We start from the raw sequence: 20,918 nt of genomic DNA, 5'->3' as shown, positions 1-20,918 counted from the left end.
AGCCCCAGGCAGGGTCCCCCTCCACCCACTCACCGTCCCCTGCCCATCTGGGCTCCTCACGCTCTCCTGGCCCTGAGCCCAGCGTCTTAGCCATCAGCAGAAGCAAAGTCCTGGCCTGGCCAGAGCTGTAATGTGCCCATAGAAGGTCTGTGTCAGAGTCTGGACACTGGGTACCAGCCCCACGGGGCCTCAGACTGCCCACTGCCCCGCTCCAGGCACTGAACTCCACGGAGGGAGCGGGAAGGGGTGGCTGCCTGGGCGGCAGGGGGCCAGGGGAACAGGCCTGGGGGCTTTGCAGGGGTGCAAGCCAAGGCTTTACTTCGGAGGCTGGGGAAGGGCCCTAGAGTGCCCTGGGCAGAGAGTAGACTTGCATCCAGTCATCCAGCCATCACAGAACTGTGCTTGTGACCTTTCGTCTCTTCTGTAAGTCAGAGGTTTAACAGTGGTGTTTCCTGAGGTGGCCAGGCAGATCAAAGATCATCCTGGGCAGGTAATGGATGGGAACTCAAATCAAAGCAGCCAAGTTGACTAAGAGGTCCCAGGAGCGCCCCTCCAGACCCTTCAGTCCCTGCCTCCTGGGCTTATGACCTCAGGAGGCGCATGCTGTTTCTGGTGAATGCCCACTCGCCATCCTGGGCGGCCCCAGGGGCCCGGAGCAGGCCCCTCACTCTGCACCCTTAGCACCAGCGGTCTGATTCCAGCTCACAGTCCCAGCTGAAACATCTAGAGGGAACCCAACCTCCCACCCTGATGGCTTTGTGCATCCAGCTGTGGGACCCCTGCAGGAGTGGCCAGGCCACTTGGGTCCCTCCGGCCTCTCCCTTCCCCTGTGCAGCTCCCTGCCCCCCTCCCTGCCCCGTCCTCAGGCCCTGGGCTCAGGAGCACCTCCCCTCACCCCGCCCAGGCACCCAGAACCTGATTGATGCTGACTCTCTGAGCTGGAAACGTCCTACCCTGGGCGTCAAGAACTAAACAGCACAATAAAAAAAAAAAGAACCTTCACTGCGATTGTCTGATCTAAATTTATTTCATAACATGCAGAATTAATAAGATACCGGCTTTAAGGCAACCATGGCAACCGAATGCAGAAAAGCTTGTCCTGGCAAATAGATGAATTCATAAATAACCCTGAAGTGCTGATATCAACAGTCGCGGGACCCTGCAGCAATGTTAATGGAGTGCCTCGCCCCTGTGCCTGCGTCCAGCCAGGGCTGGGCAGCATGCCCCCATCCCGGGGGGATGGTTCCCCAGCTGTTACCATGAGCTGGCAGGAGGGGCTGAGGATTCCGTGGCTGGTCAAATGTAGGGGGCCTTTGTGGAGCTCTGGCTCCCTGGGGGACCCTGTCTGCAGATAAGTGGCCCTGGGGCGGGGCGGGGGGCACAGGTGAGCCACGCTGTCTCCCCATGGCTCTGACAGCCAGCTGGTGCGGCCTCCGGTCCTGCCCCCAGGGCAGCAGTCGACGCAAGGGAGAAAGCATTTGTTCATCCATGGAATCATTCATGCACGCGACAAAAGAAAATGGGTACAGCAGCAAGCGAGGCCAGCCAGGCAGGTGCGCCAGGGGGCGCCACTGGACACACAAGCGGACTGCCCACCTCGGAGCAGCCTACTTGGCACTGCGTGACCCCTGCTGTAGGCTCTCCCACCTTGACTGAGAGCCAGCCGGGCACCTTGCCTCCCAGTGGCCTACAGTTCTCCCTGTCCTGGTTCTTCCATTTGGCTATTTACAACCAAACAGCTCAGGATGGCCACGATTCAGCCCCACGGAGGGGCCACTGCGCTGCCCAGCTGGCCAGCTGAAGGACGTGACTACGCCTTGCTTCCCGGGAGTGGGTCCTCTGCGTGGAGGCTGGTGCTGCCTCCGGGACCTGCGTGCCGAGGTCAGCGGTCAGTCTCTGCCTGGCTGGCCCGTCCTGAGGGCGCGCGTTCCTTCATTCCTGAAGCCACGTCTCGTCATCCCAAGTGTGCGAATCCTGGACCTGGCCTGGCCAGACTCCCTAGAGAGACTCCAGAAGGAAAGGAGAAAGCCGGGGATCAGCCCGGGTAAGGGGAGGGCTGAGCAGGAGAAGCACAGGGAACTTTACGGCAGCGAAACTGTTCCGTGTGATGCTCCAGTGGTGGATGCAGGACATCATACTGGTCCAAGCCCTTAGAACGCACGACTCTGAGAGTGGACCCTACGACACTGCGGACTTTGGGTGATGCTGACTGTCAACACGGGCTCGTCAACTGTGATCAATGGACGGCTCCGGTGGGAGATAACAGGGGAGGGTGCACACGTGGTTGGGGGGCATGCGGGCCATCTCTGTACCTCCCTTTCAATGTTTGCCGTGAGCCTGTAACTGCTCTAAAATGATGGTCCACATATACACACCTAAAGTGACCTCATCAGGGCTCACTGTCATTTTTAACTGAAGTGCTTCTGCAGAACTATTTATGAGAAGACTTTCTTAGCTCAGCCGGAGGTCGCCCCAGACCTAATGAGCTATCCTTGTCAGGCGCGCAGGTCTGCAGGTCTCCCTTGTACCTGGAAGACTCCTCTGCCCAAGAGACGTGTGTCTCAAACCCGAGGAGCTTTCCAGACACGGTGGGCAGAGGTGGGGCTGCCTGGGGTGGGGGCAGACCCAGGCTATGCCCCAAACTCTCTGGGAGAGGGGAGCGGGAGTCACTTAACCAGAGCTGGGACACCACCCACCAGATACCTGGGCGGGGAAATCTGTGGTTCACTCCTGCAAGGCTGATGGCCCCCACCCCCCAACATTCTCAGCAGCCTTACAGGGTTCCCCGCCTCCAGGGTCCAGACCAGCGTGGGAGCAGCCCCATTCGCCTCCTTTAATAGGGGGGCTCATAATGCCCATCCCTTCGAGGTGGGGGCGCCTCCACCCTGGCAAGAGGGGACTAGTTTATCAACCTCCTGGAGCCAGGACCCCAGCCCCGCCTTACCCGTCCTGGACCTGTGCAGTCAGGCTTCTTCCCCCGTCCTTTCTCTGCGTGTGCGTGTCTGTCTGTCTGTCTCTTCTCTCTACACAAAAGCCCAGGCCTCTGTTGAGAGGCATCCCCCATCAGGGGTGTCCCTGTCCCAACCCCCCACGCCCCACCTGATGACGGCTCATCCTGTTTCAGGAGGAAGGCCGCTGGGGGTGGGAGGCTCTCAGCGCTGAAGGTTGGGCTGCGGAGCGAGCCCGCCCACCCCCATCCCAGCGGATCCGGAGAACCAGGTGTCCCAGGAGCCGGTGGAAAGGGAGAGGCCGCCCCCTAGCGCCGCCGGAGGAGCGCGGTTCTCGGCGGGAGGGAGACACGCCTCTCCACCTCCCCCACCGAGGGAGGTCCAGGGAGGTCTCTCGGCCGGTCCGCAGGGCGGGTGGGGACCCTGGAGTGGGCGGGTCAGGACGCATAGCCCTCCTCTTGGCGCTGCCTCCGCCCCCCTCCTCCGAGTGCCCCCACTTGCCCTGGTCCCGGGGTCCCCATGTACAGGGGGATACGAGTTCTTCCTGGGATCAGCGCTCTGTTCACCGCCCCCTCAAAAAAAAGCCTGGGCTCCTGGTGCGGCTGCACCCGACTCGCAGCAGCGCACCCCTCCTCTTGCTGACGCCCCAGGGCCCGGGAAAGAGACCGGCGACGGGGAGCGCAGGCGACGCCCGGCGCCGGGATGCTCCAGCGTGCCTCCGGGTGCGCGGGGTGCGCAGGGGGGCCCCGGCGCCCTGCGCGGTCAGCGGTGGTGGGCAAGGGTGCCCGGCGTGCTCCGGTCGCCCGGCGCCCGCGCTGCCTCGGGGAGACCTCTGCCGCCGCCCGAGCGCGCATCCCGGCCCGGGGGCGCTCCCTGCCGGCCGCCGCGCGCACCAGCCAGGCTGAGCCCGGGCAGCAGAGCTGCGGTCGCCTCTGTCCCCCCACCCCCGGGGCGGGCCAGGCCTCCTGTGCGGCGGCTCCATCACCCACGCCCTCGGGGCTGAGCTGCCTCACTGCGCAGGCGCGGAGGTGCGCACCTGCTCCTTTGAGACGCTCACCTGTCCTTGTTCTTACCGGCAGGAGGGTGAGTGTTTGGCAGTATGTTTTCTTTCTCTGCCGGTTATAAAACGATGGTGGACCTCGGTTCACACACTCTTAGGTCGGTGACAGTGGGTCGCTGCCCTGTAATGAGAGTTGATGCTATGATTGTCTCTATTAAATGAAGGGAACCAGCGCCGGGACCATCAGCCCGTAAGGGAAAGGGCCCTTGCCCTTAACTCCTGGGAGCGGGCAGGGAGGGCTGCGGGAGGCTGTCCCTTCAGACCCAGACCATGGGAGAGGGGAGCCCCGCTGAGCATGCCACGCAGCATCGACACACAAGGTGAGTGCACAAGAGCCAGTTTGTGGCCGCCTTCAGGACACGCTCGATCCAGCCGCCTGCGTCCTGGGCCTGAGACCCTGAGCATTCTCAGGCAGCACGGCTCTCAGGGCCCTTGGACAGGGGGGTGGAGGTGATGGAGGGAGGTGCCCTGGTCCGCCTCAGTGTCAGCCGGGCACTGATAAGAGCTGATGCTTGCGTGGCCTGCCCCCACCCCCGACAGAGGAGGGTGCTCCATGGGTGCTGAGACCTCAGAGATGCAGCCAGGACAGGAAGGCCCCAAGGGCGCTCTGGACCCGCCAGTGCTTGGTGAATGGGCTCAGGAGCGTCCCTTCATGGGGGACACTGACCCTGGGACCCAGGAGCAGTTTCTGGGTGGCGGGGGATGGGGGTGGGGAGGGAGGCACACAGCTTTTGTTGTTCTTCCCGGAGGGTCAACAGGCCAGTCCCTAGGACCCTTTTACTGCTCGCAGCGCCTCCATGCTGGAATCTGAGAGTCCAGGAGCCTTGCATCTCCACAGAGCGGGGACCCCACTAGGAACCTGGCCAGGGGAGCGCCACCCAGGCTGGGGCTGCTGTCTCTGCCAGGCAGGAAGCTGGATGGGGCCGGGATCCCCCAGCACAGGCCTGCCTCCAGAGGCACGTATTGATGGAAGCTTCTGTCCCTCCCCAGGTTCATTTTAGTTTATTTCTTTGCGCTAAACTCTCAAACCCCAGCAGGGCTGGAAGGTCTAGGACCCTTAACCAGGCTGGAGAGCTTCTAGAGGCGCAGAAAGAAGCTCAGAGTCCCAGTGGAGGCAGTGGCAGGAGTTCGCTGGAAACATCTGGAAGGATATCTGGTGTGATGGGGAGGGACAGGTCAGTTTCAAAGGCATTAATCCGGCAGGGATGCATGCACACCTTAGTGGACATCTGCACAAGGCCACCCACTCGGCCTGTGTGAGGGCTGAGGTCTGGGGTCTTGTGTGAGGGCTGGGACATCAGGCCCGAAGCCCACCATCCACACAGGGACAGCACTCTTCCAGTGCCTCTTATGCAAACTCAAAAGCACCTAGGAATATATGTTTTTAATGCCCTCTCTTTTTCTTTTCCTTTTTATTGTGATAAAATATACACAACCCAGGAGAATTTCCTGTCAGTCAGGTGGTTCGGACTCTGAGCTTCCACCGCAGGGGGAGCGGGTTCAGTCCCTCGTTGGGCAACTAAGATCCCATGTGCCCAAAAAATCCCCAAGGAAACCAGGACAAGGACATCCATCGTATAACATAGTTATTAACTGAAAAAAACCTAGATCCATATGGGATAAGTTAAATTATCAAAAATACATAACACAAACCTTATGATCTTAACCATTTTGTTAAATGCACGGTTCAATGGCACTAAGTCCATTTTCATTGTTGTACCACCATCACCACCATCCATTTCCAGAACTTTCTCAAACTGACACTCTGTCCCTGTTAAAGTCTCATGCCCCCTCCCTTCCCCAGCCCTGGCCCCACCATCTACTTCCGGTCTCTGTAGGGTTTGACCCCTTGTGTGCGTGCCTGTGTGCTACGTCAGTTCAGTCATGTCAGACTCTTTGTGACCCCATGGACTGTAGCCCACCAGGCTCCTTGGTCCATGGGACTCTCCAGGCAAGAATATTGGAGTGGGTTGCCAGTGCCCTCCTCCAGGAGATCTTTCCAACTCAGGGATCAAGCCCCAGTGTCCTGTCTCCTGCATTGGCAGGCCGATTCTTCACCACCTTGCCCTCCCACGAGTGGGACCACACAGTCCTTGTCTGCCATGCTGACTCATTCCACTGAGCACAGTGTTCTCCAGGGCCCCCGTCTTTTGCTGAGTGAGTTCGGTGCCCTATGGGCGGACCATCCAGGAAGCATGCTGTTCTTTGACCTCAGTGGCCCTCAGTGAATTTGCTGAGACCATCCTGAGCTCAGACACTGTGTTCCAAATAAGTGTCCCCCTCTGCCGTGTCTCAGACCACCACCCTTTGTGCTTCTACAGAAGCCCACTCCGCTGAAGCCCCCAGGACAAGCAGCTTGCAGCTTTCCTCCGAGGCATGGACACTCGGGGGTTTGCAGTAAAGAATCTGGCTGAAATGCAGGAGACTCAGGTTCCATCCGTGGGTGGGAAAGACCCCCTGGAGAAGGTAATGGCACCTCCCTCCAGTATTCTCGCCTGGGAAATCCCATGGACAGAGGAGCCTGGTGGGCTTCAGTCCAGCGAGTCGCAGAGTCGGACACTACTGACTAAATAACAGCAAACATGACCCCATTCCCAGGAGCCTGCGCCTGTATCGGCAAGAGCAGGTGAGGGCTGGCAAAGGCAGAGCCTCAGGTGGGGAGCCCCGCCACCAGCCCAGAGCCTCGCCCCTCACTCTTCTGTGGCTGCAGAGACAGCAGGGCTCCAGCCACGACAATTGTCAGGGGCCCTAAGAAGTTGGCCAGCATCCTCACTCCATCCCAAGGGAAGAGAAATGGATGTGCACCCAGCTTTATGTGCCAGGGTGTCCATCACAGAACTGTGCACGATACCAAAACACTGGGGTCAGTTCCTGTGTCCGGTCAGAGAGGAATGATGAGCTAAGTGACAGGACGTCGTGTGCTGGGATACACGGGGCCCCAGATCTATGAAGAGTGGCCGCTGTCGTGGAAAATGTTCCTTATGAAAGGCCAAGTGGGAGAGTTGTGCAGTCACTCAGTCGTGTCTGACTCTTTGCAGCCCCCATGGACAGCAGCATGCCAAGCTTCCTTGTCCTTCATCATCTCCCAGAGTTGGTGATGCCATCCAGCCATCTCATCCTCTGTCGTTCCCTTCTCCTCCTGCCTTCAATCTTTTCCAGCATCGGGGTCTTCTTTTAAGGAGTCAGCTCTTCGCATCAGGTGGCCAAAGTATCAGAGCTTCAGCTTCAGCCTCAGTCCTGCCAATTCAAATTCACTTGATTTCCTTTAGGATGGACTGGTAGCAGGATGCAAACCCAGGTGCCCAACAGAGTCCCACTTCTGAAAAATAAAATACTAGAGCCCTTTGCCAGTGGAAAGCAGGTGCCAAGGAACACAGTGTGTCCTCCTGTGTCCCAGGGCAGAGCCAGGCTGGTCCCCAAGGGACCAAACAGGGCAGCCGGGGAAGCAGGGAAGACAGAGAGTGTGCTGATGGTTAAGAGAGGCCCTCTGCCAAAACGTGGGGCTCTGGGGTGGGGTGGGGGTCCCGAGGTGGGGTCCCGAGATCGGGGCATCAGTCAGGAGCTCCGACTGGAGCCCTGAGTGGCCACGCACCCCTGTTCAGACTGTTCAGACTGTTCAGACTGGAGCCCTGAGTGGCCACGCACCCTGTTCAGACTGTTCAGACTGTTCAGACTGGAGCCCTGAGTGGCCACGCACCCTGTTCAGCCCCACAGGTGCACACCAGCCTCCCTCTCTCTGTGTTTCTGGGCTTTCCTTTCTCATCTGCTGGAATTACACAAGAAGCAGGTGTGGTTCTGGTTGAAACAGACTCACCAGATTTTACAAGAAAGAAACAAAGACCCTCCACAAAGACACGGTCCTCCCTTAAAGCATAAAGCTTTGTGGAGGTCTCCTTGGTGACTTCTCCAGTCTGGATGGTCTCGTTGAATGAGACAGTCTCCGGCAGGTACCAAGAGAAATGGGCACACAGCTCCGTCAGACGGGAAGCAAAGTGATGGGGAGACGAGACTGCCCGGGTCCGCACCGCACAGCGCGCTTGGCGAGCTCAGCTCCGTGCCTGCCTTGGGTCAGGCCTCGAGCAGAGGACACCTCCTCCCCCTTCAGGCCTTGGCCCAGGACACGGGTCCACCCCCACCTGACGGCCTGCCACCACCCTCCCCCATGAAACGGGTAAAACACAGTTTAATTAAAAAACCTTCATTTAATCAAGAATCAAAGGGAGGAATGGGCAGACCCTGAGAGAACCATCCCCAGTCCATCCCACTTCCCTTTGTTCTAGAAAAGACCAAGAAGGAGCCGGCATCCACACCGATGACGTGAGCGCCAGGGCTTCTGGAGCCAGGCCAGACCAGAGTGGGTGTGGTTCCTGGTGGTGACTTCCAGGCCTGGCCATCCAGGTGACACGCGCGAAGGCCACCACCGCAGCTCCAGGGCAGCAGCTAACGGGGACATGAGCAGAGGGCCTGGCTGACGGGCTCGGCCGCCAAGATGGGAATGGGAAAGGCCGCCCAGGGGAGAGGCGGGCCTTGACCTCCCAGTCCTGTCCAGGCTGGCTCTGCCCTGCTCCCCGGGGCGTGCCCGCACAGCCATCCATCATTTCTGGGCTTCCAGATTATTCTGGAGCTGATTAAATTAGCAAATGCAATCACAATCTGAAGCAAGTTAATTGAGAGAATTTATTTGGGCCTGACAGTTTTATGCATGTTTGATGAAGTATTATAAGGTTTATTTTTGATTTTGCATAATTTACCTTTAAATCCTGCACTGGGGGGCCCATCAACCATTAACGACCAAAATAAACCTCTTTTAAGATGCATCTATTTATGATTTATTTCTGAATGCAATATCCTCCAGATTTTTCTGGTGCTGTTGCCAAACTGGCAAATATGTTAAAAGTAACATTTTGAGCTGTTGCGTTCACCCTATAAATCTTCTGGAATGTATACAATTCATTAAAAGTTTTGAACGAAGTACAAGTTAGCATTTATATTGCAACAAGTGACATATAAATGCCTGTGTTTGTCTTCCAGGCCCGCCATAAAACATATCCACCCCGCAGGGGCTCCTCCGAGCCAGACAAATCGCCCACGCTCTGGGGGATAACTCTGCCACCAATCTTCCCTCCTGTCAGCACAAAACTGTTCAATCAACAGGAGTGTGAGCTGTGTCTTTTGTGAAATTAGCACAGGAGGAAATACAACCTGAGCCGGGGACGGGGCCATGGGTGCAGGAAGGGGCCAAACCACTGTGAGCGATGACCTTGAACACACACCTTCCCTGCCGGCTTCTCGGCCTGAGTCTGGGTCTTAGGAGGGCACGTCCATGAGACGGCAGGCATGCTGTCCAGGAGGAAACCAAGGCCACCAAGACGCCGGGCTGTGTGGTCTCCTCCTTCCCACAGTGAAAGGCTGAGTCTCAGTCTGGGAGCTCAGACCCTGGCAGCTCCACGTGGACTCTGGACCCTGAGGTCCTCACTCACAGCCACTGGGGATGAGACCTCCAGCTCACAGGTGGAGGCTGGACACCTAGGGAGGTTACGTAGATTAGCCCACCCACCGAGGAGCCTGGGGGAGGTGGGCGGGGGCGCTGGACACACTTCTGAAATCAGGGCAAGACTGTTAGCGATAAACTATAATCCAGGCGCCGGTCCAGCCCGTCCCCCTCGCCACCCCCAAGCCTGTAGCCAGTGTCCAGCTCGATCTGCTTTCCCTCCAGTGCCCCTTACCCCTGCACCAGGCACCCAGGAGGGCCGGAATGGAGCCGGGCAAGCTGATGCCCATGGATGTCACTGGGCGATGCCAGGCTGAGGCCACTCCCCCCCCACCTGTATCCCCAGTTTTGGATGCCCAGTACAGGGCAGGCACTTCATCAACAAAACAACCAACCAACCAACGCAAGCAGCACTGGGCCTGTGGTGGGCTAGACACTGGGGCTACTGGGGGTGGGATGGGGGGGTGGGCATGGGAAGCCTCCCTGCCAGGCACCACCATGCTGAGACCGAGTGGCCAGCTCGTGCCAGCCTTGGACTTAGAAGAATGGAGGACAGCCAGCTGGTGGGGGAGTCAGGAGGAGGGGAGGCCGAGGCGGGAGGGGGGCCCTGCACCCCTCCCCAACTGCCTCGGAGACACAAGCCAGTGGCACAGAGGACTCTGCCCAGTTAGAAACTGGGGGACCAGAGCCGAAGCAGGCAGGATGGGGCCGCAGCAGCTCACGATCTGACGCCGCACTGCCCTCTGTAAATGCTGTCCACTGGGTCTGTGGTGTCCCTGGTGGCTCAGTGGTGAAAAAATCTGCCTGCCAATGCAGGAGATGCAGGTTCAATCCCTAGGTCATGAAGATCCCCTGGAGAAGGGAATGGCAACCCCTTGTATTCTTGCCTGGAGAATCCCATGGACAGAGGAGCCTGGTGGGCTACAGTCCATGGGGTCGCAAAGAGTCACACGTGACTGAGTGCACACGCCTGCACACACAAGTCTGTGGTGACCTCTGGGGGCTCAGCCGGCCCTCGTGACACACTGGCCAGAGTCCACCTGGAGGAGAGGGGTGTCCTTTCCGGGGTCACGGGGGTTAAGGAGGAGTCACATCAGGGATGAGAGAGGCCACCCAGATAGGCTGGGATTCCATAACTAAGGACCAGCAAGGGAGTGAGACCAGTGCCAATCAACAGTAATGTCTGCAGGGAATCTGGAGGAGACGGGCCAGTACGCGTGCTACGTATTAGCCACGGGTGGTGTGAGTGGTGGGTTCATCCCAGGTTTGGGAGTCAGGCCTGACTTGAACAAAAAAAGTCTCTTTCCTCATCTGTAAAAGTGGAGGCAAGACAACTTCCCTTGAAGGCGGTGATGAGGATTTGAAATGACACGTTAGCTCAAACCACTGGGGGATGTGAGCAACCTCCCCACCCTGGTGCGGTAAAACAGTACCCGTTTCGTTGCGCTCACAGGGCCCAGATAGGGCTTCCCTGCTCTGCGCCACCTGGGGGCTCAGCCGGACAGTCTCAAGCGGACGAGTGACCCAGAAGGCTGGGGTCAAAATCCCCCAGAGAGTCACCCACTCACGGGTCTGATGCCTGCGCGGGGATGCCCCAAGGCTGAGCTTGGCGGGGCCGCCTGTGATGGGCTGGCCTGGTGCCCCACGTGGGCCTGCATCTCAGGGCACCATGACTGGGGCTTCCAAGAGCGTCCCCGAGGCTGAGGACGAGGCTGCACAGCCTGGAATCACACAGTGTCACTTGGCCTCAGGATCTGGTCACTAAGGCAGCCCAGAGCCGAGGGGAGGGAATTCATCGACTCCAACTCTTTTTTTTGGTGGTGGTGGTTTTTAGTTTTACTCCCTTGAGCACAAAATCATTTTCACACATTCTTTTTTTTCTAACTATCCTTTTTTAAAATATTCTTTTCCATGATGATTTATCATTGGATACTGACTACAGATCCCTGTTTTGTACAGGAGGACCTTACTGTCTAGCCACTCTCTATAGGACCTTCCATCTGCTGACCCCAACCGCCCCCTCCAGCCCTCTCCCAACGCCCTCCCCCGGGCAACCGCCAGTCTGTTCCCTGTGCTCCTGAGTCTGCTTCTGTTTCACAGACAGGTTCGTTTGTGTCGTATTTTAGATTCCACATCTTATGGTATTTGTCTTTCTCTGTCTGACCTTTGGTATGATCATCTCTAGGTCCGTCCATGTTGCTGCACATGGCACGTCACTCTTTTCTGTGACCGAGTATGTACACACCACGTGTTCTGTATCCATTCCTCTGTCGATGGACATTCAGTTGACTCCATGTCCCGGCTATTGTGAGTAGTGCTGCCATGAACATTGGCATGCAGGTATCTTTCTGAATTAGAGTTTTGTCCGCCCATATGTCCAGGAGTGGCGCTCCTGGGTCACATGCTGGTCCGTCTCTTGATGGCGAGGTGACTGTAGGACTGCTCACGAGGACCCCGCAATCGCTGAAGGCTACGCTGTTGGGGCCCTCGTGAGGATTAAACCCACCGTCCCGGGGTGGGAGGTCACACCAGCCCTGCCTGAGGACTGGACAGTTAGAACATGACTGCAGAGAGGTCGGTCCCTCCCCACACCCAAACCTGCAGGGCAGCCTGATGTCAGGGGTCACTCAGCCTCTACTGTCCTGGGTGGCAAAGAGTCATTCCATGTCTGGCCCCTGGAGTGACTGGATCCTTGCTCCCCAGCAAGTACAGGGACAGTGGAGGGTGGGGGTGGCTAAGACCGTCCCAACCTGGCGGTCTGCCCGTTTACCATCTCTGTGAGCCGTGTGACAAACGCTTGTTTAAAGCAGAGGCGAACTAGGTTTTTGCAAAGGCAGAGAGTGGAGGGTAGGCCAACGGGCCTCTGCGGCACGAGGCTACTCAGCTCCACCGTAGCTCCACAGACAACTGGGAGCTGCTGGGACTCGGCCCTGGTTTACGGCCCAAAGCCCCGATGGACTCAGGCCCTTCTCGGACCCTTCACTCGGTCTCAGGCCTGGCTCTGTGACACCTCGTGCACTGTTCCAGCAGGTGGCGCCCGGCCACCGCCCACATCACAGATGTCCTCCTGACGTGGGGGCGGGGGAGCGGGGTGCCTGAGAGGATAGCTACATGAGGGAGCCCCCGCTGGCCGGATCCCCCTACCCCGCCAGGGGCAGCCTGCGAAAACCCACAGCACACGTCGGGGGTCTCCCCCGGCCCTGTCACTGAGCTGGCCCTGAGGACACAGCCTCATCTTCATCCTCGTGGCTCCAGACCTGGCGGTGGTCAGGCTGCAGATACGGCAGCTTCCAGCCCGTCTACTGAATGAATTAACAACAGAACGTAGCAGAGCGTGTGGTCAGGAGAAGTGCAGTTTGTGAAGCTTCTGGAGTTGTTTAATCGTGTGAGTGTGTGGACTAGATCATGACGTAGAGAGACATCTATCTTATCGTGTGGCCTGTGGTAAGGAAACTGAGCCAGTGGGAAAGGCCGATCCGTCAACGGATCTTTGAGCTTTTGAGGTGGAGAAAGGGTATGGTTGAGATTAGTCAGAACCACTAATTCCCACCAAGGGGAGGGGGTGGCCAGGGAAGGGGTGGCACACAGTTGGAGGCGGTCTCCCAGAAGTGGGGATAGTGACTGGGGTTTTAAAGGGTGAATAGGAGCTCACGGGGTGGAGGACAGGCAGAGGGACAGAAAAAGCTAGTGTGAAGGGACAAGGACAGGAGCAATGGGGCCTCCTCACAGGGCTGAGGAGGGGGCCTGGATAGGGCGTCTCCAAGGGACAGGGCTGGACCCAGGTCTGGGGAAGAAAACCAGCACCCTGGGTTAGGGTACAAAGCAGGGATCAACTGCAGAGGCCCAGCCACAGAGAAGACGCAGTTTAAGAATCCCTTCTTTTCTCCCATCCTCTCCTGCTGCCCCCTGACCTGATCTGGGCCCCTTCCTCCCCTTTCCACCATGACCAGCTCAGACTCTCCTCACCAGCAGAGCGGCAGCTGAAGGGACAGAATCACCATGCGTGTCCCCAGGCACCATGCTCCACCCCTAGGACAGGGCGGGGTGAGGGCTGGCTGGGGTCAGGACGTGCACGCCTGGTGAAGGTGCTGGCAGGTAGGGGCTCCAGCCCTGGAGGGTCAGCCAAGAGCAGGTCAACACCCAACTGTCTTCTGTAAAGGATGCCTGAGGACCTGGCCTCTAGGAGAGCAACCGGTGGCAAAAACAACGACCAAGACCAGGACCCCAGGCACTGGGGGTGCAACCAGCTTCTTCCACGTGTGGAAACGGATTCTCCACACCCGACAGAACTCAGGTAGGTGGAACTTGCCAACTACATCCAAGGAGCGTTGTTTCCCCTACCCTGACCTCGACCGGATCAAAACACTTATAAACACGTCCACACCGACATCCTCTCTCTCCCAGGGTCCCTACATGGGACCTTGACATCTGTGGGTGGTGTCAACCAGTCCGTCCTTACTCCCTACATTTGGGGACCTTGGGTGATGTCCCCAGTCCGCTCCAGACTCGCCGGACGGCAAACACGCAGGGCCGGGACCGACACCAGCAACACCACGACCGAGGGCTCGTTACAAACCGCAAGACCGTCACTGACCCAAGGGCGCGCGCCTGCGCACTGCCCACAGCCTGGGGCACAGAGGCGCATGCGCAGAGGAGCTGCCGGGGGCAGGTAGGGGGCACCGATGCGCAGATCCCCTATCTGCGCCTGCGCAGGACGGGCCGAGGCGCAGACCGGGTACCTGGGGCGGTGTTGTCCGGGGGTACGTCACGGGCCGCGCGTCGGGCGCGTACGCACGCACGCACGCACTTACGCTCAGGGGGCAAGCGCCGAGTTCCGGGCGCTCGGGGTCGACGCCGAAAAGGGGGAAGGGAGGCGCTGTCCGTTTCGGCGCGGGCGGAGCGGGGCGGGGGTGGGGGCGGTGTGAGGAAAGTCCTACGGTGGCCGCAGAGGGACGGCGCTACGGCTCCCACGCTGGGCCAAACGTCGCCGGCCGCCGGGCGCGGGAGCCCCTGTCCCTTCGGGGCGGCCCCGGGCCGGGACGCTTGAGGGTCCGGGCCGCGCCGTCGGCACCATGCGGCCGCCCTGCTCCTGGAGCCCCGAGGGACAGGGGGGCTCGCGGCTCGGGACGCCGGCGCGGAGAGGGCACCCGGTGAGCAGGCGGGGGTGCCCGGGCGGGGCGGGGCGGGGGCGGCTCCCAGGGGTGCCACGGGTCGGCCCTGCCTCTGGGGGTCGAGGGCCTAGCACTGAGCGGGCGGGGGTTGGGGAGACGCGTGGGTGTAGCCCCGGCCCCCCCACCTGGAAGCCCGTGGCGCAGACCCGTTGCCCGCGGGCAGATGGGCAACGGGAGGATAGCTAGCAGCCCGTACCCGGCTGCGACCCCGCAGGAGCACCGACGTCTAAGTGCCATCAGATGCTGTCAGACCTGGTTCTGGCCGCAGCCTGCGGGCAGGGCTGGGCCTGTGAGCAGGGGAGGGTGGACGCGCCCGGCCTCCCCTTTCCTCCCGCTCTGGCCAGAGCAGCACGTGGGCGGCCGGAGAGGGAGCTAGCTAGCACCAGCCCCTCTGCAGGCTGCACGCCACGTGACGGGAGGCCGATGCCCTAGGCAGCGCCTCCCCAGGGCCTGTCGTCAACTTTGCCGCTCTGATTTTACGCATCCTGTACTTCCAGTTCTGTGTTTTCTATCCACGACCCAGGCACAGCTATAAACGGCAGTTGCTAGGCAAAGCCAGAGAGCCACTTGCTATTTTCTCCTCTCTGGTGGTCCAGTCCCATGACCTGCGATGACACCACTGGCCAGCCCTGGGCTGCCATCTCCTCCTCTGCCAGGCATGGGCAGCCTTTGCCCAGTAATGCTTGCTTCCTACAGCACCCCTGGGAGCCCAGTGCTGCTGGCATCCCCATGGTGCAGAGCAGGAATGGTCTCAGAGGGTGAAGTGACCTGCCCAAGGTTACCCTCCTAGTGAAGGACAGCACCGGGGTTCAGGCGCCGCGGAGGGAGCCCAGAGCCTGCGCCAGCTGCCTGATCCCCAGCACTTGGCCTGTCAAGTTGCTAAAGAGAGTGACCCAGTCAGCTCAGTGGGCACCCTCTCCCTCTTCCTGCCCTGTGCTGGTTGCCACCCAGGGGCTTATTCTTCCTGGATAAAGCAGCCACAGAAGTGCAGGCAGCCTTGGGCATCCCAGTTAAAAGCCAGACGCTGAGTCCACTGCAGGGGACTCGCCTAGCCTTTGGGGAGGGGGAGGCCCTTTCTCTCCTTTTAGCATTGACCGCACTGGGGTGGGGGGCGGGTGTCTGCGCCCTCTGTCTTGACCCTTCGTCCTGGTGTCACTGGTGGAATTTTGGTTCCCACGTGATTGTGGGTCCCTTCGGAGTGTCCTCAGCTTTTTGAAAATGATGATTTAGTGGCTCTCCAGTCCCAGACTCTGTCTCCCGGCAGCCCTGGCTGTGTCCTGGCTGACCCGGCTCCTCTTCGTGTCCCTCTCCCTGCAGACCCCCGCCTCCCCCGGTGCTCAGCCTCGGCCACCCAGGCCCAGGCGCCCACGACGCCTATGCTGACCGCCGCCGGGACTCCGCCACCGCCTCGAGCTAGCGCCGCCGCCGCCCGGACCCGATGCCGGTCATGCCCATCCCCCGGCGGGTGCGCTCCTTCCACGGCCCGCACACCACCTGCTTGCACGCCGCCTGTGGCCCGGCGCGCGCCTCCCGCCCGGCCCGCACCAAGTACAACAACTTCGACGTGTACGTCCGGGCGCGCTGGCTCTACGGCTTCATCCGCTTCCTGCTGTACTTCAGCTGCAGCCTCTTCACGGCCGCGCTGTGGGGCGCGCTGGCCGCCCTCTTCTGCCTGCAGTACCTGGGCGTCCGCGTCCTGCTGCGCTTCCAGCTCAAGCTGTCGGCGCTGCTGCTGCTGCTGGGCCGCCGGCGCGTGGACTTCCGCCTCCTCAACGAGCTGCTGGTCTACGGCATCCACGTGACCATGCTGCTGGTCGGGGGCCTGGGCTGGTGCTTCATGGTCTTCGTGGACATGTGAGGGTGCCGCGGGCTCCTCTTGGGGCGGCTGATGGCGACCTGGCTGTAGCTGCACCTGCGAGGGGTGCTCTTCTTGCCGGGATTGATCAGGGCCCCTTCTGCCCCGTCCCAGAGGAACGATCTCCCTGCGCGCTGGGGTCTCAGGCTCGGGACCGGAAAGAGCAGAGACTTCCTGTGAAGGGGACGCTGGCGGCCTCGCTCCTGCTGGTCTTTGCTTCAGCCCTTCTCTGTGTGCTTCCGGTGCAACACCCCCCGGGCCACCTGCTTGTGGTTCCGCCTGCACTTTCCCAGCAGTTCCAGAGGGGACCCATCGGTCCAGTCTGTACTTGGAGAGCCCGGGTCCCTGTCCCCTCTCCAGGACACCGGCATCGCCAGTGTTTGTGTGAGACCCCTGGGAAGGGTATGGTGCGCCGGTGCAGACCTGGAGGGTCTCTCCCAGCTGTCCTGTCCCCTCCTGTGCGCCCCCAGCCCCCGCGCCAGCCTTAGGGAAGCGTCGGGCTCCACCAGCTGACGCCCCGCACTGCCACCAAGCTCTTCACTCTGCCCTGGGCCACCAAGTCCTGGCTCAACCCATACACTGTCCTCCATATGTTACCCTGCGAGGTGTCCTGAGTCCCAGACTGGGCTTCCATGTCACCTGGGTTCACTTGGCAGGTTGCTAGATCAGGAGGGGGTGTGCTGGTTCCAGGGCACGCCTGTCTTCCTCCCAGGCAGGTTTGCTGAGCATGTCGGCCAGATGACATCATCTCTTCAAGTGTGACTTTCTGAGGCAGGCAACTCAGTGTATTTCTGGCTTTGGGGGCTGGTCGGGGTGGGGGTGGGGGGTTCAGCCTCTTCCCTGGAGGGAACGTCCAGAATTAAGATGTGTGTGTCAGGAGCAGATATCAGAGGTGGCCCGAGTGCTGCACGTTAAGAAACACCTCTTGGAGTCATGGGCACAGCAGATGGGACCGCCAAGTGAGTGACTCGGTGGCTCTTGTTCCTGCCTCAGCAGCTGTTGGAGCAGCTGGGAGTACAAAGCAAGAGTGAATGTGGGCCAGGGCGGTTCCGATTGCAGAGAGAACATACCGAGGGGCTAGAGTCTTGCCCTGCCCCTCCCCCGCCTCCATCAGATGAGGCCAGGGTGGCCTTGGGCCTCGTAGGCAAGCGAGGGGCACCCTGAATGATTCAGCTGGGACAACAGCCAGAGGCAGGGCTTAGGGCCTCAGAGGGGAGGGCAACAGGCAGGCTAATGCTGCTCCACCCCAAGCTGTCCCACAGCCCCAGGCACGGGCAGCGGCCCCTTCGGCCCGTCTGGCCAGGCTGCCTAGTGGCCAGAGCGGCTGTCAGGGCAGTTGTGTGCCGCTGGAAGAAAGACCCAAATCAGGTAAAGAAAGCAAAAAATAACTTGGCTGCAAGCCGTGTTTTTTTATTCGTAGTCAGCTTCTGTCAGGCGATTGTCCACTCAAGGTCAGCGGTGGGCTCCTTGGAGGGAGTGGGGAGCGAGTCTGTCCGAGTTACCTGGATGGCAGGCGAGGAGCCGATCCGTGTGGACCCCAATTCTCAGCGCTGCAGAGAATCTTTTGCACTAAATCATGCTGTTTCCTGAAAGCTTTGTTTTGTGTTAGTTGACTCCTGGTACTCTGAGGCCCCCCCAGGTGGGCGTGTGCCTGTGGGGCTGGGGGTCGCAGTGGTGCGGACACGCTGCTCGGTTTCCTCAGTGCCTGTGAAATTCTTTATGAAATGAGCCACCTGCATTAAACTTATTTTTTTAACATGTTGATGGCGTGACTGTTTAAAGCTCAAAAGGCTTATACCTTTTTTAAGAGGATATAACAAGCCCGAAACACCACAGATGCTGGTTTTTTTTTCATAAGTACAGTGGGAAACTTAAAAGCAGCCATTACCAAGCTGGAGAAGGAGTCACTGCGCTGGACTGCAGCGGGCCCTCCGTGCCCGGAGGCCAGGGGTTCCACCTCTGGCACTTGTCCTTGGGGCTTGGCGGGGGCGGCCGCGAGACTTGGTCAGTGCTGGGCGAGGAGGGCCTGGTGAGGGTCGTGAGGCTGAATTCAACAACTGAGTACGTACGGTCCTTGTAAGACAGGACATACCCTCTCGGGCCGGAATGGCCGTGCGCGTGCAGTGTGCACTGAGTTTCAGAGAAGACACCCGCAGGAGAGATACTGGCAGAAAACCCAAGTACAGTTCTTGTTTAGCCAAAAAGCAATTGGAAAAATGAGACACACGTTCTTATTTATCTTTATTGAGTGAAGGCTTCCCTGACTCCCGTGATGAGGAGGGTCACATCCTCTCCCGCAGCTGGGGTGGCCGGAAAGCGGCCCTGGAAGGAGAGCTGTGGGTCTGCAACAGGGCGGCCTTGCTGCCAACCCTGGAATTGTGTGGGGCTTGATGTATCAGTGGAAACCAAGCCGAGTCCTCTCGGGGTTTAGCTGCTTCTGATGGCAGAGTTGGTAGACTCTTCACAGAAGCCTTGGTCCTCGAGACATGCTGGAGGACCCTCGGGAGGTGAGGTTTGTTGGCTACAGCCTGGCCGAGGCTCGGGTGGGGCGATGCTCTCCGGCCAGGAGGGAGACCCCTCTTGGGCGTGCCAGCTTCAAGGGGAGCCAGTGCCAGCGGGCAGCACCATCCCAGGTTCGTCCTTACCACGCCCGAGCCTCAGGGAGGCCCACCTTCCGTGGCTCCCACAGGCCGCTAGGCCTGGCCTCCCTACCCGCTTTCTGGGTGAGTTAGTGTGTTGGTGGTGGAGACGGTGGGCCTTGATTGTGGGACTCAGGGAGGCCTGAGGGGGGCAGGCAGGCACAGTGACCACGAAGAAGGAAGCTGGCCAGGGGAGGGGAGGAGCAGTGCCCGAGGGCGAGCTGGGGGGGGTTGGGGGCTGGGGGCAAGGCCTGGGAGGCGGCAGCGGTCAGCACCCAAGCGTGGGAGACTCGGGGCACCGGGGGCCTGTGGCCTGCGAAGAGAGGACAGTCAGATTCGGGGGCAGTGATCTCTGGGCAGGGAGGGCAGCAGGTCAAGGCTGGGGCAGAAGCCTGGAGAGGCACTCCCCTGGAACACAGAGCAGGGCCCGAGGGCTGGGTGGTGGCCTCCCTGGCCAGGCACTGGGGCTCTTTTGGCCGGCCACCCATGGAGCCCTCCCTCTGGGGAGTACCCCTGGCCCGCAGGGTGGGAGGGGCTGCCCGTGGGAAGTGAGGCAACCGTGGGAGAGGGGTCATGGCAAGAAGGGAATTTCTAGAAACCAGAGGTTTATCTGAGGAAGTCAGCCCCCGGGGCAAGGGCGTGGACTAGGCGTCCTCAGAGATACCCTCTTGGCTCCAGAGTCGCTTCTGCTGGCCCTGGGAGGGAGACCACACTCAGACCGCCGTGTCCTCCCACCACCCTGACCTCCTGAGTGCACAGCCTGGGGGAGGGACACAGCCCCCGCCGGGAGGATGGCCGGGGCAGGCAGCCGCCCCCCACCCCGCCCCCCTGCTCTGGGGGACCGTGCCCCCCACTGCGGCGGAGGAAGGGCGGTCCACTGGGACGCCCGCGGGTATTGACGTCTGCTGACCTTGAGAGTCCCTGTCCCCTCCGGCGCCTGATTGGCAGAGGGAGGCCGGCTCGGTGCTGACTCAGCGCTTCCTTCCCTCCGCTCAGGCTGGTCGGTCCTCTCCCTTCTCCCTTTTTGGTGTTGTTTGGAAAGGGCCTGTCTTCCGGGAAGGCCCTTCCTCTCATTCCCACCCCACCCCACCCGCCCCCGCCGCCCCTCCAGGCCTGGCTCCTGCAGGAGCCACTTTCCAGAAAATCTCCAGCCATCTGACAGCTCCCCCCAAAATGGGAGCTGCGCCCCCTCCACCCCCAACCTCACCAGCATCCCTGCCCGGGTGGGGACGGGACCACGCGGGGGCAGCTGACTCAGCGCCCGTGGGCCTGCCCCTCCCCCAGCCCCGCCGGGCAGCATGCCCAGGCAGGCTGGCAGCTGTGTCACACGGGGCCTCCGGCAGGCTTGCTGTGGCTCTCGCTGTGTGGCCCGCACTGCGCCTGAGGGGGTGGCAGACGGATGCCGGGAGGGCCTGAGCGGGCAGGCTGCCAGGCGCCCCCAGTCCAGGCACGTCCACGGCCTGAGGCAGAAGAGGAGGGTGCTCAGGCACCGCCGCCCCGGCCCCAGAGTCAGTTCGTCCTCCTAAGCCAAGAGATGGCGAGTGCACCACCCTGGCCACAGGCAAGCTCACAGGAGCCCCGGTTGGGCAGAGCTCTCCCGCCCCGGCTGGTCCAACTGTGGGCACCTGCCACCCTGGCCCTTGTGACCTAGAGCCGTGGGGCAGGCACAAGCTGAAAGGGGCGGGTACTGCCACCCGTGGGGACTGGCCCCGGGCCAGAGTGGGGCAGGACTTAAGCCAGGACCCCCAAGGGCC

General features: G+C 60.5%; 1 protein-coding gene across 2 annotated transcripts; it reads left to right on the top strand.

The window, feature by feature from the left end:
- Positions 1 to 14,141: 14,141 nt before the first annotated feature.
- Positions 14,142 to 18,287, top strand: TMEM250 (transmembrane protein 250). 2 transcript variants are annotated; one of them, XM_045162398.1, is made up of 2 exons: positions 14,142 to 14,259; positions 15,988 to 18,287. In XM_045162398.1, exon 2 carries the CDS (start codon positions 16,109 to 16,111, stop codon positions 16,526 to 16,528), a length of 420 nt encoding a protein of 139 aa, XP_045018333.1. In that variant the 5' UTR covers positions 14,142 to 14,259; positions 15,988 to 16,108; the 3' UTR covers positions 16,529 to 18,287. The 2 variants fall into 2 exon arrangements, with proteins under 2 accessions (XP_045018333.1, XP_045018332.1); XM_045162397.1 differs by lacking the exon at positions 14,142 to 14,259 and adding an exon at positions 14,323 to 14,649.
- Positions 18,288 to 20,918: the final 2,631 nt, after the last annotated feature.

This window comes from Bubalus bubalis, chromosome 12, assembly GCF_019923935.1.
Source record: "Bubalus bubalis isolate 160015118507 breed Murrah chromosome 12, NDDB_SH_1, whole genome shotgun sequence".
NCBI classification, from domain to species: domain Eukaryota; kingdom Metazoa; phylum Chordata; class Mammalia; order Artiodactyla; family Bovidae; genus Bubalus; species Bubalus bubalis.
Note: the sequence above shows the minus strand (reverse complement) of the source record. Positions and strands in the feature narration are given on the sequence as shown.

Coding starts and splice junctions, on each gene's coding strand:
- TMEM250 (XM_045162398.1), top strand. CDS start 16,109: ATGCCGGTCATGCCCATCCCCCGGCGGGTGCGCTCCTTCCACGGCCCG.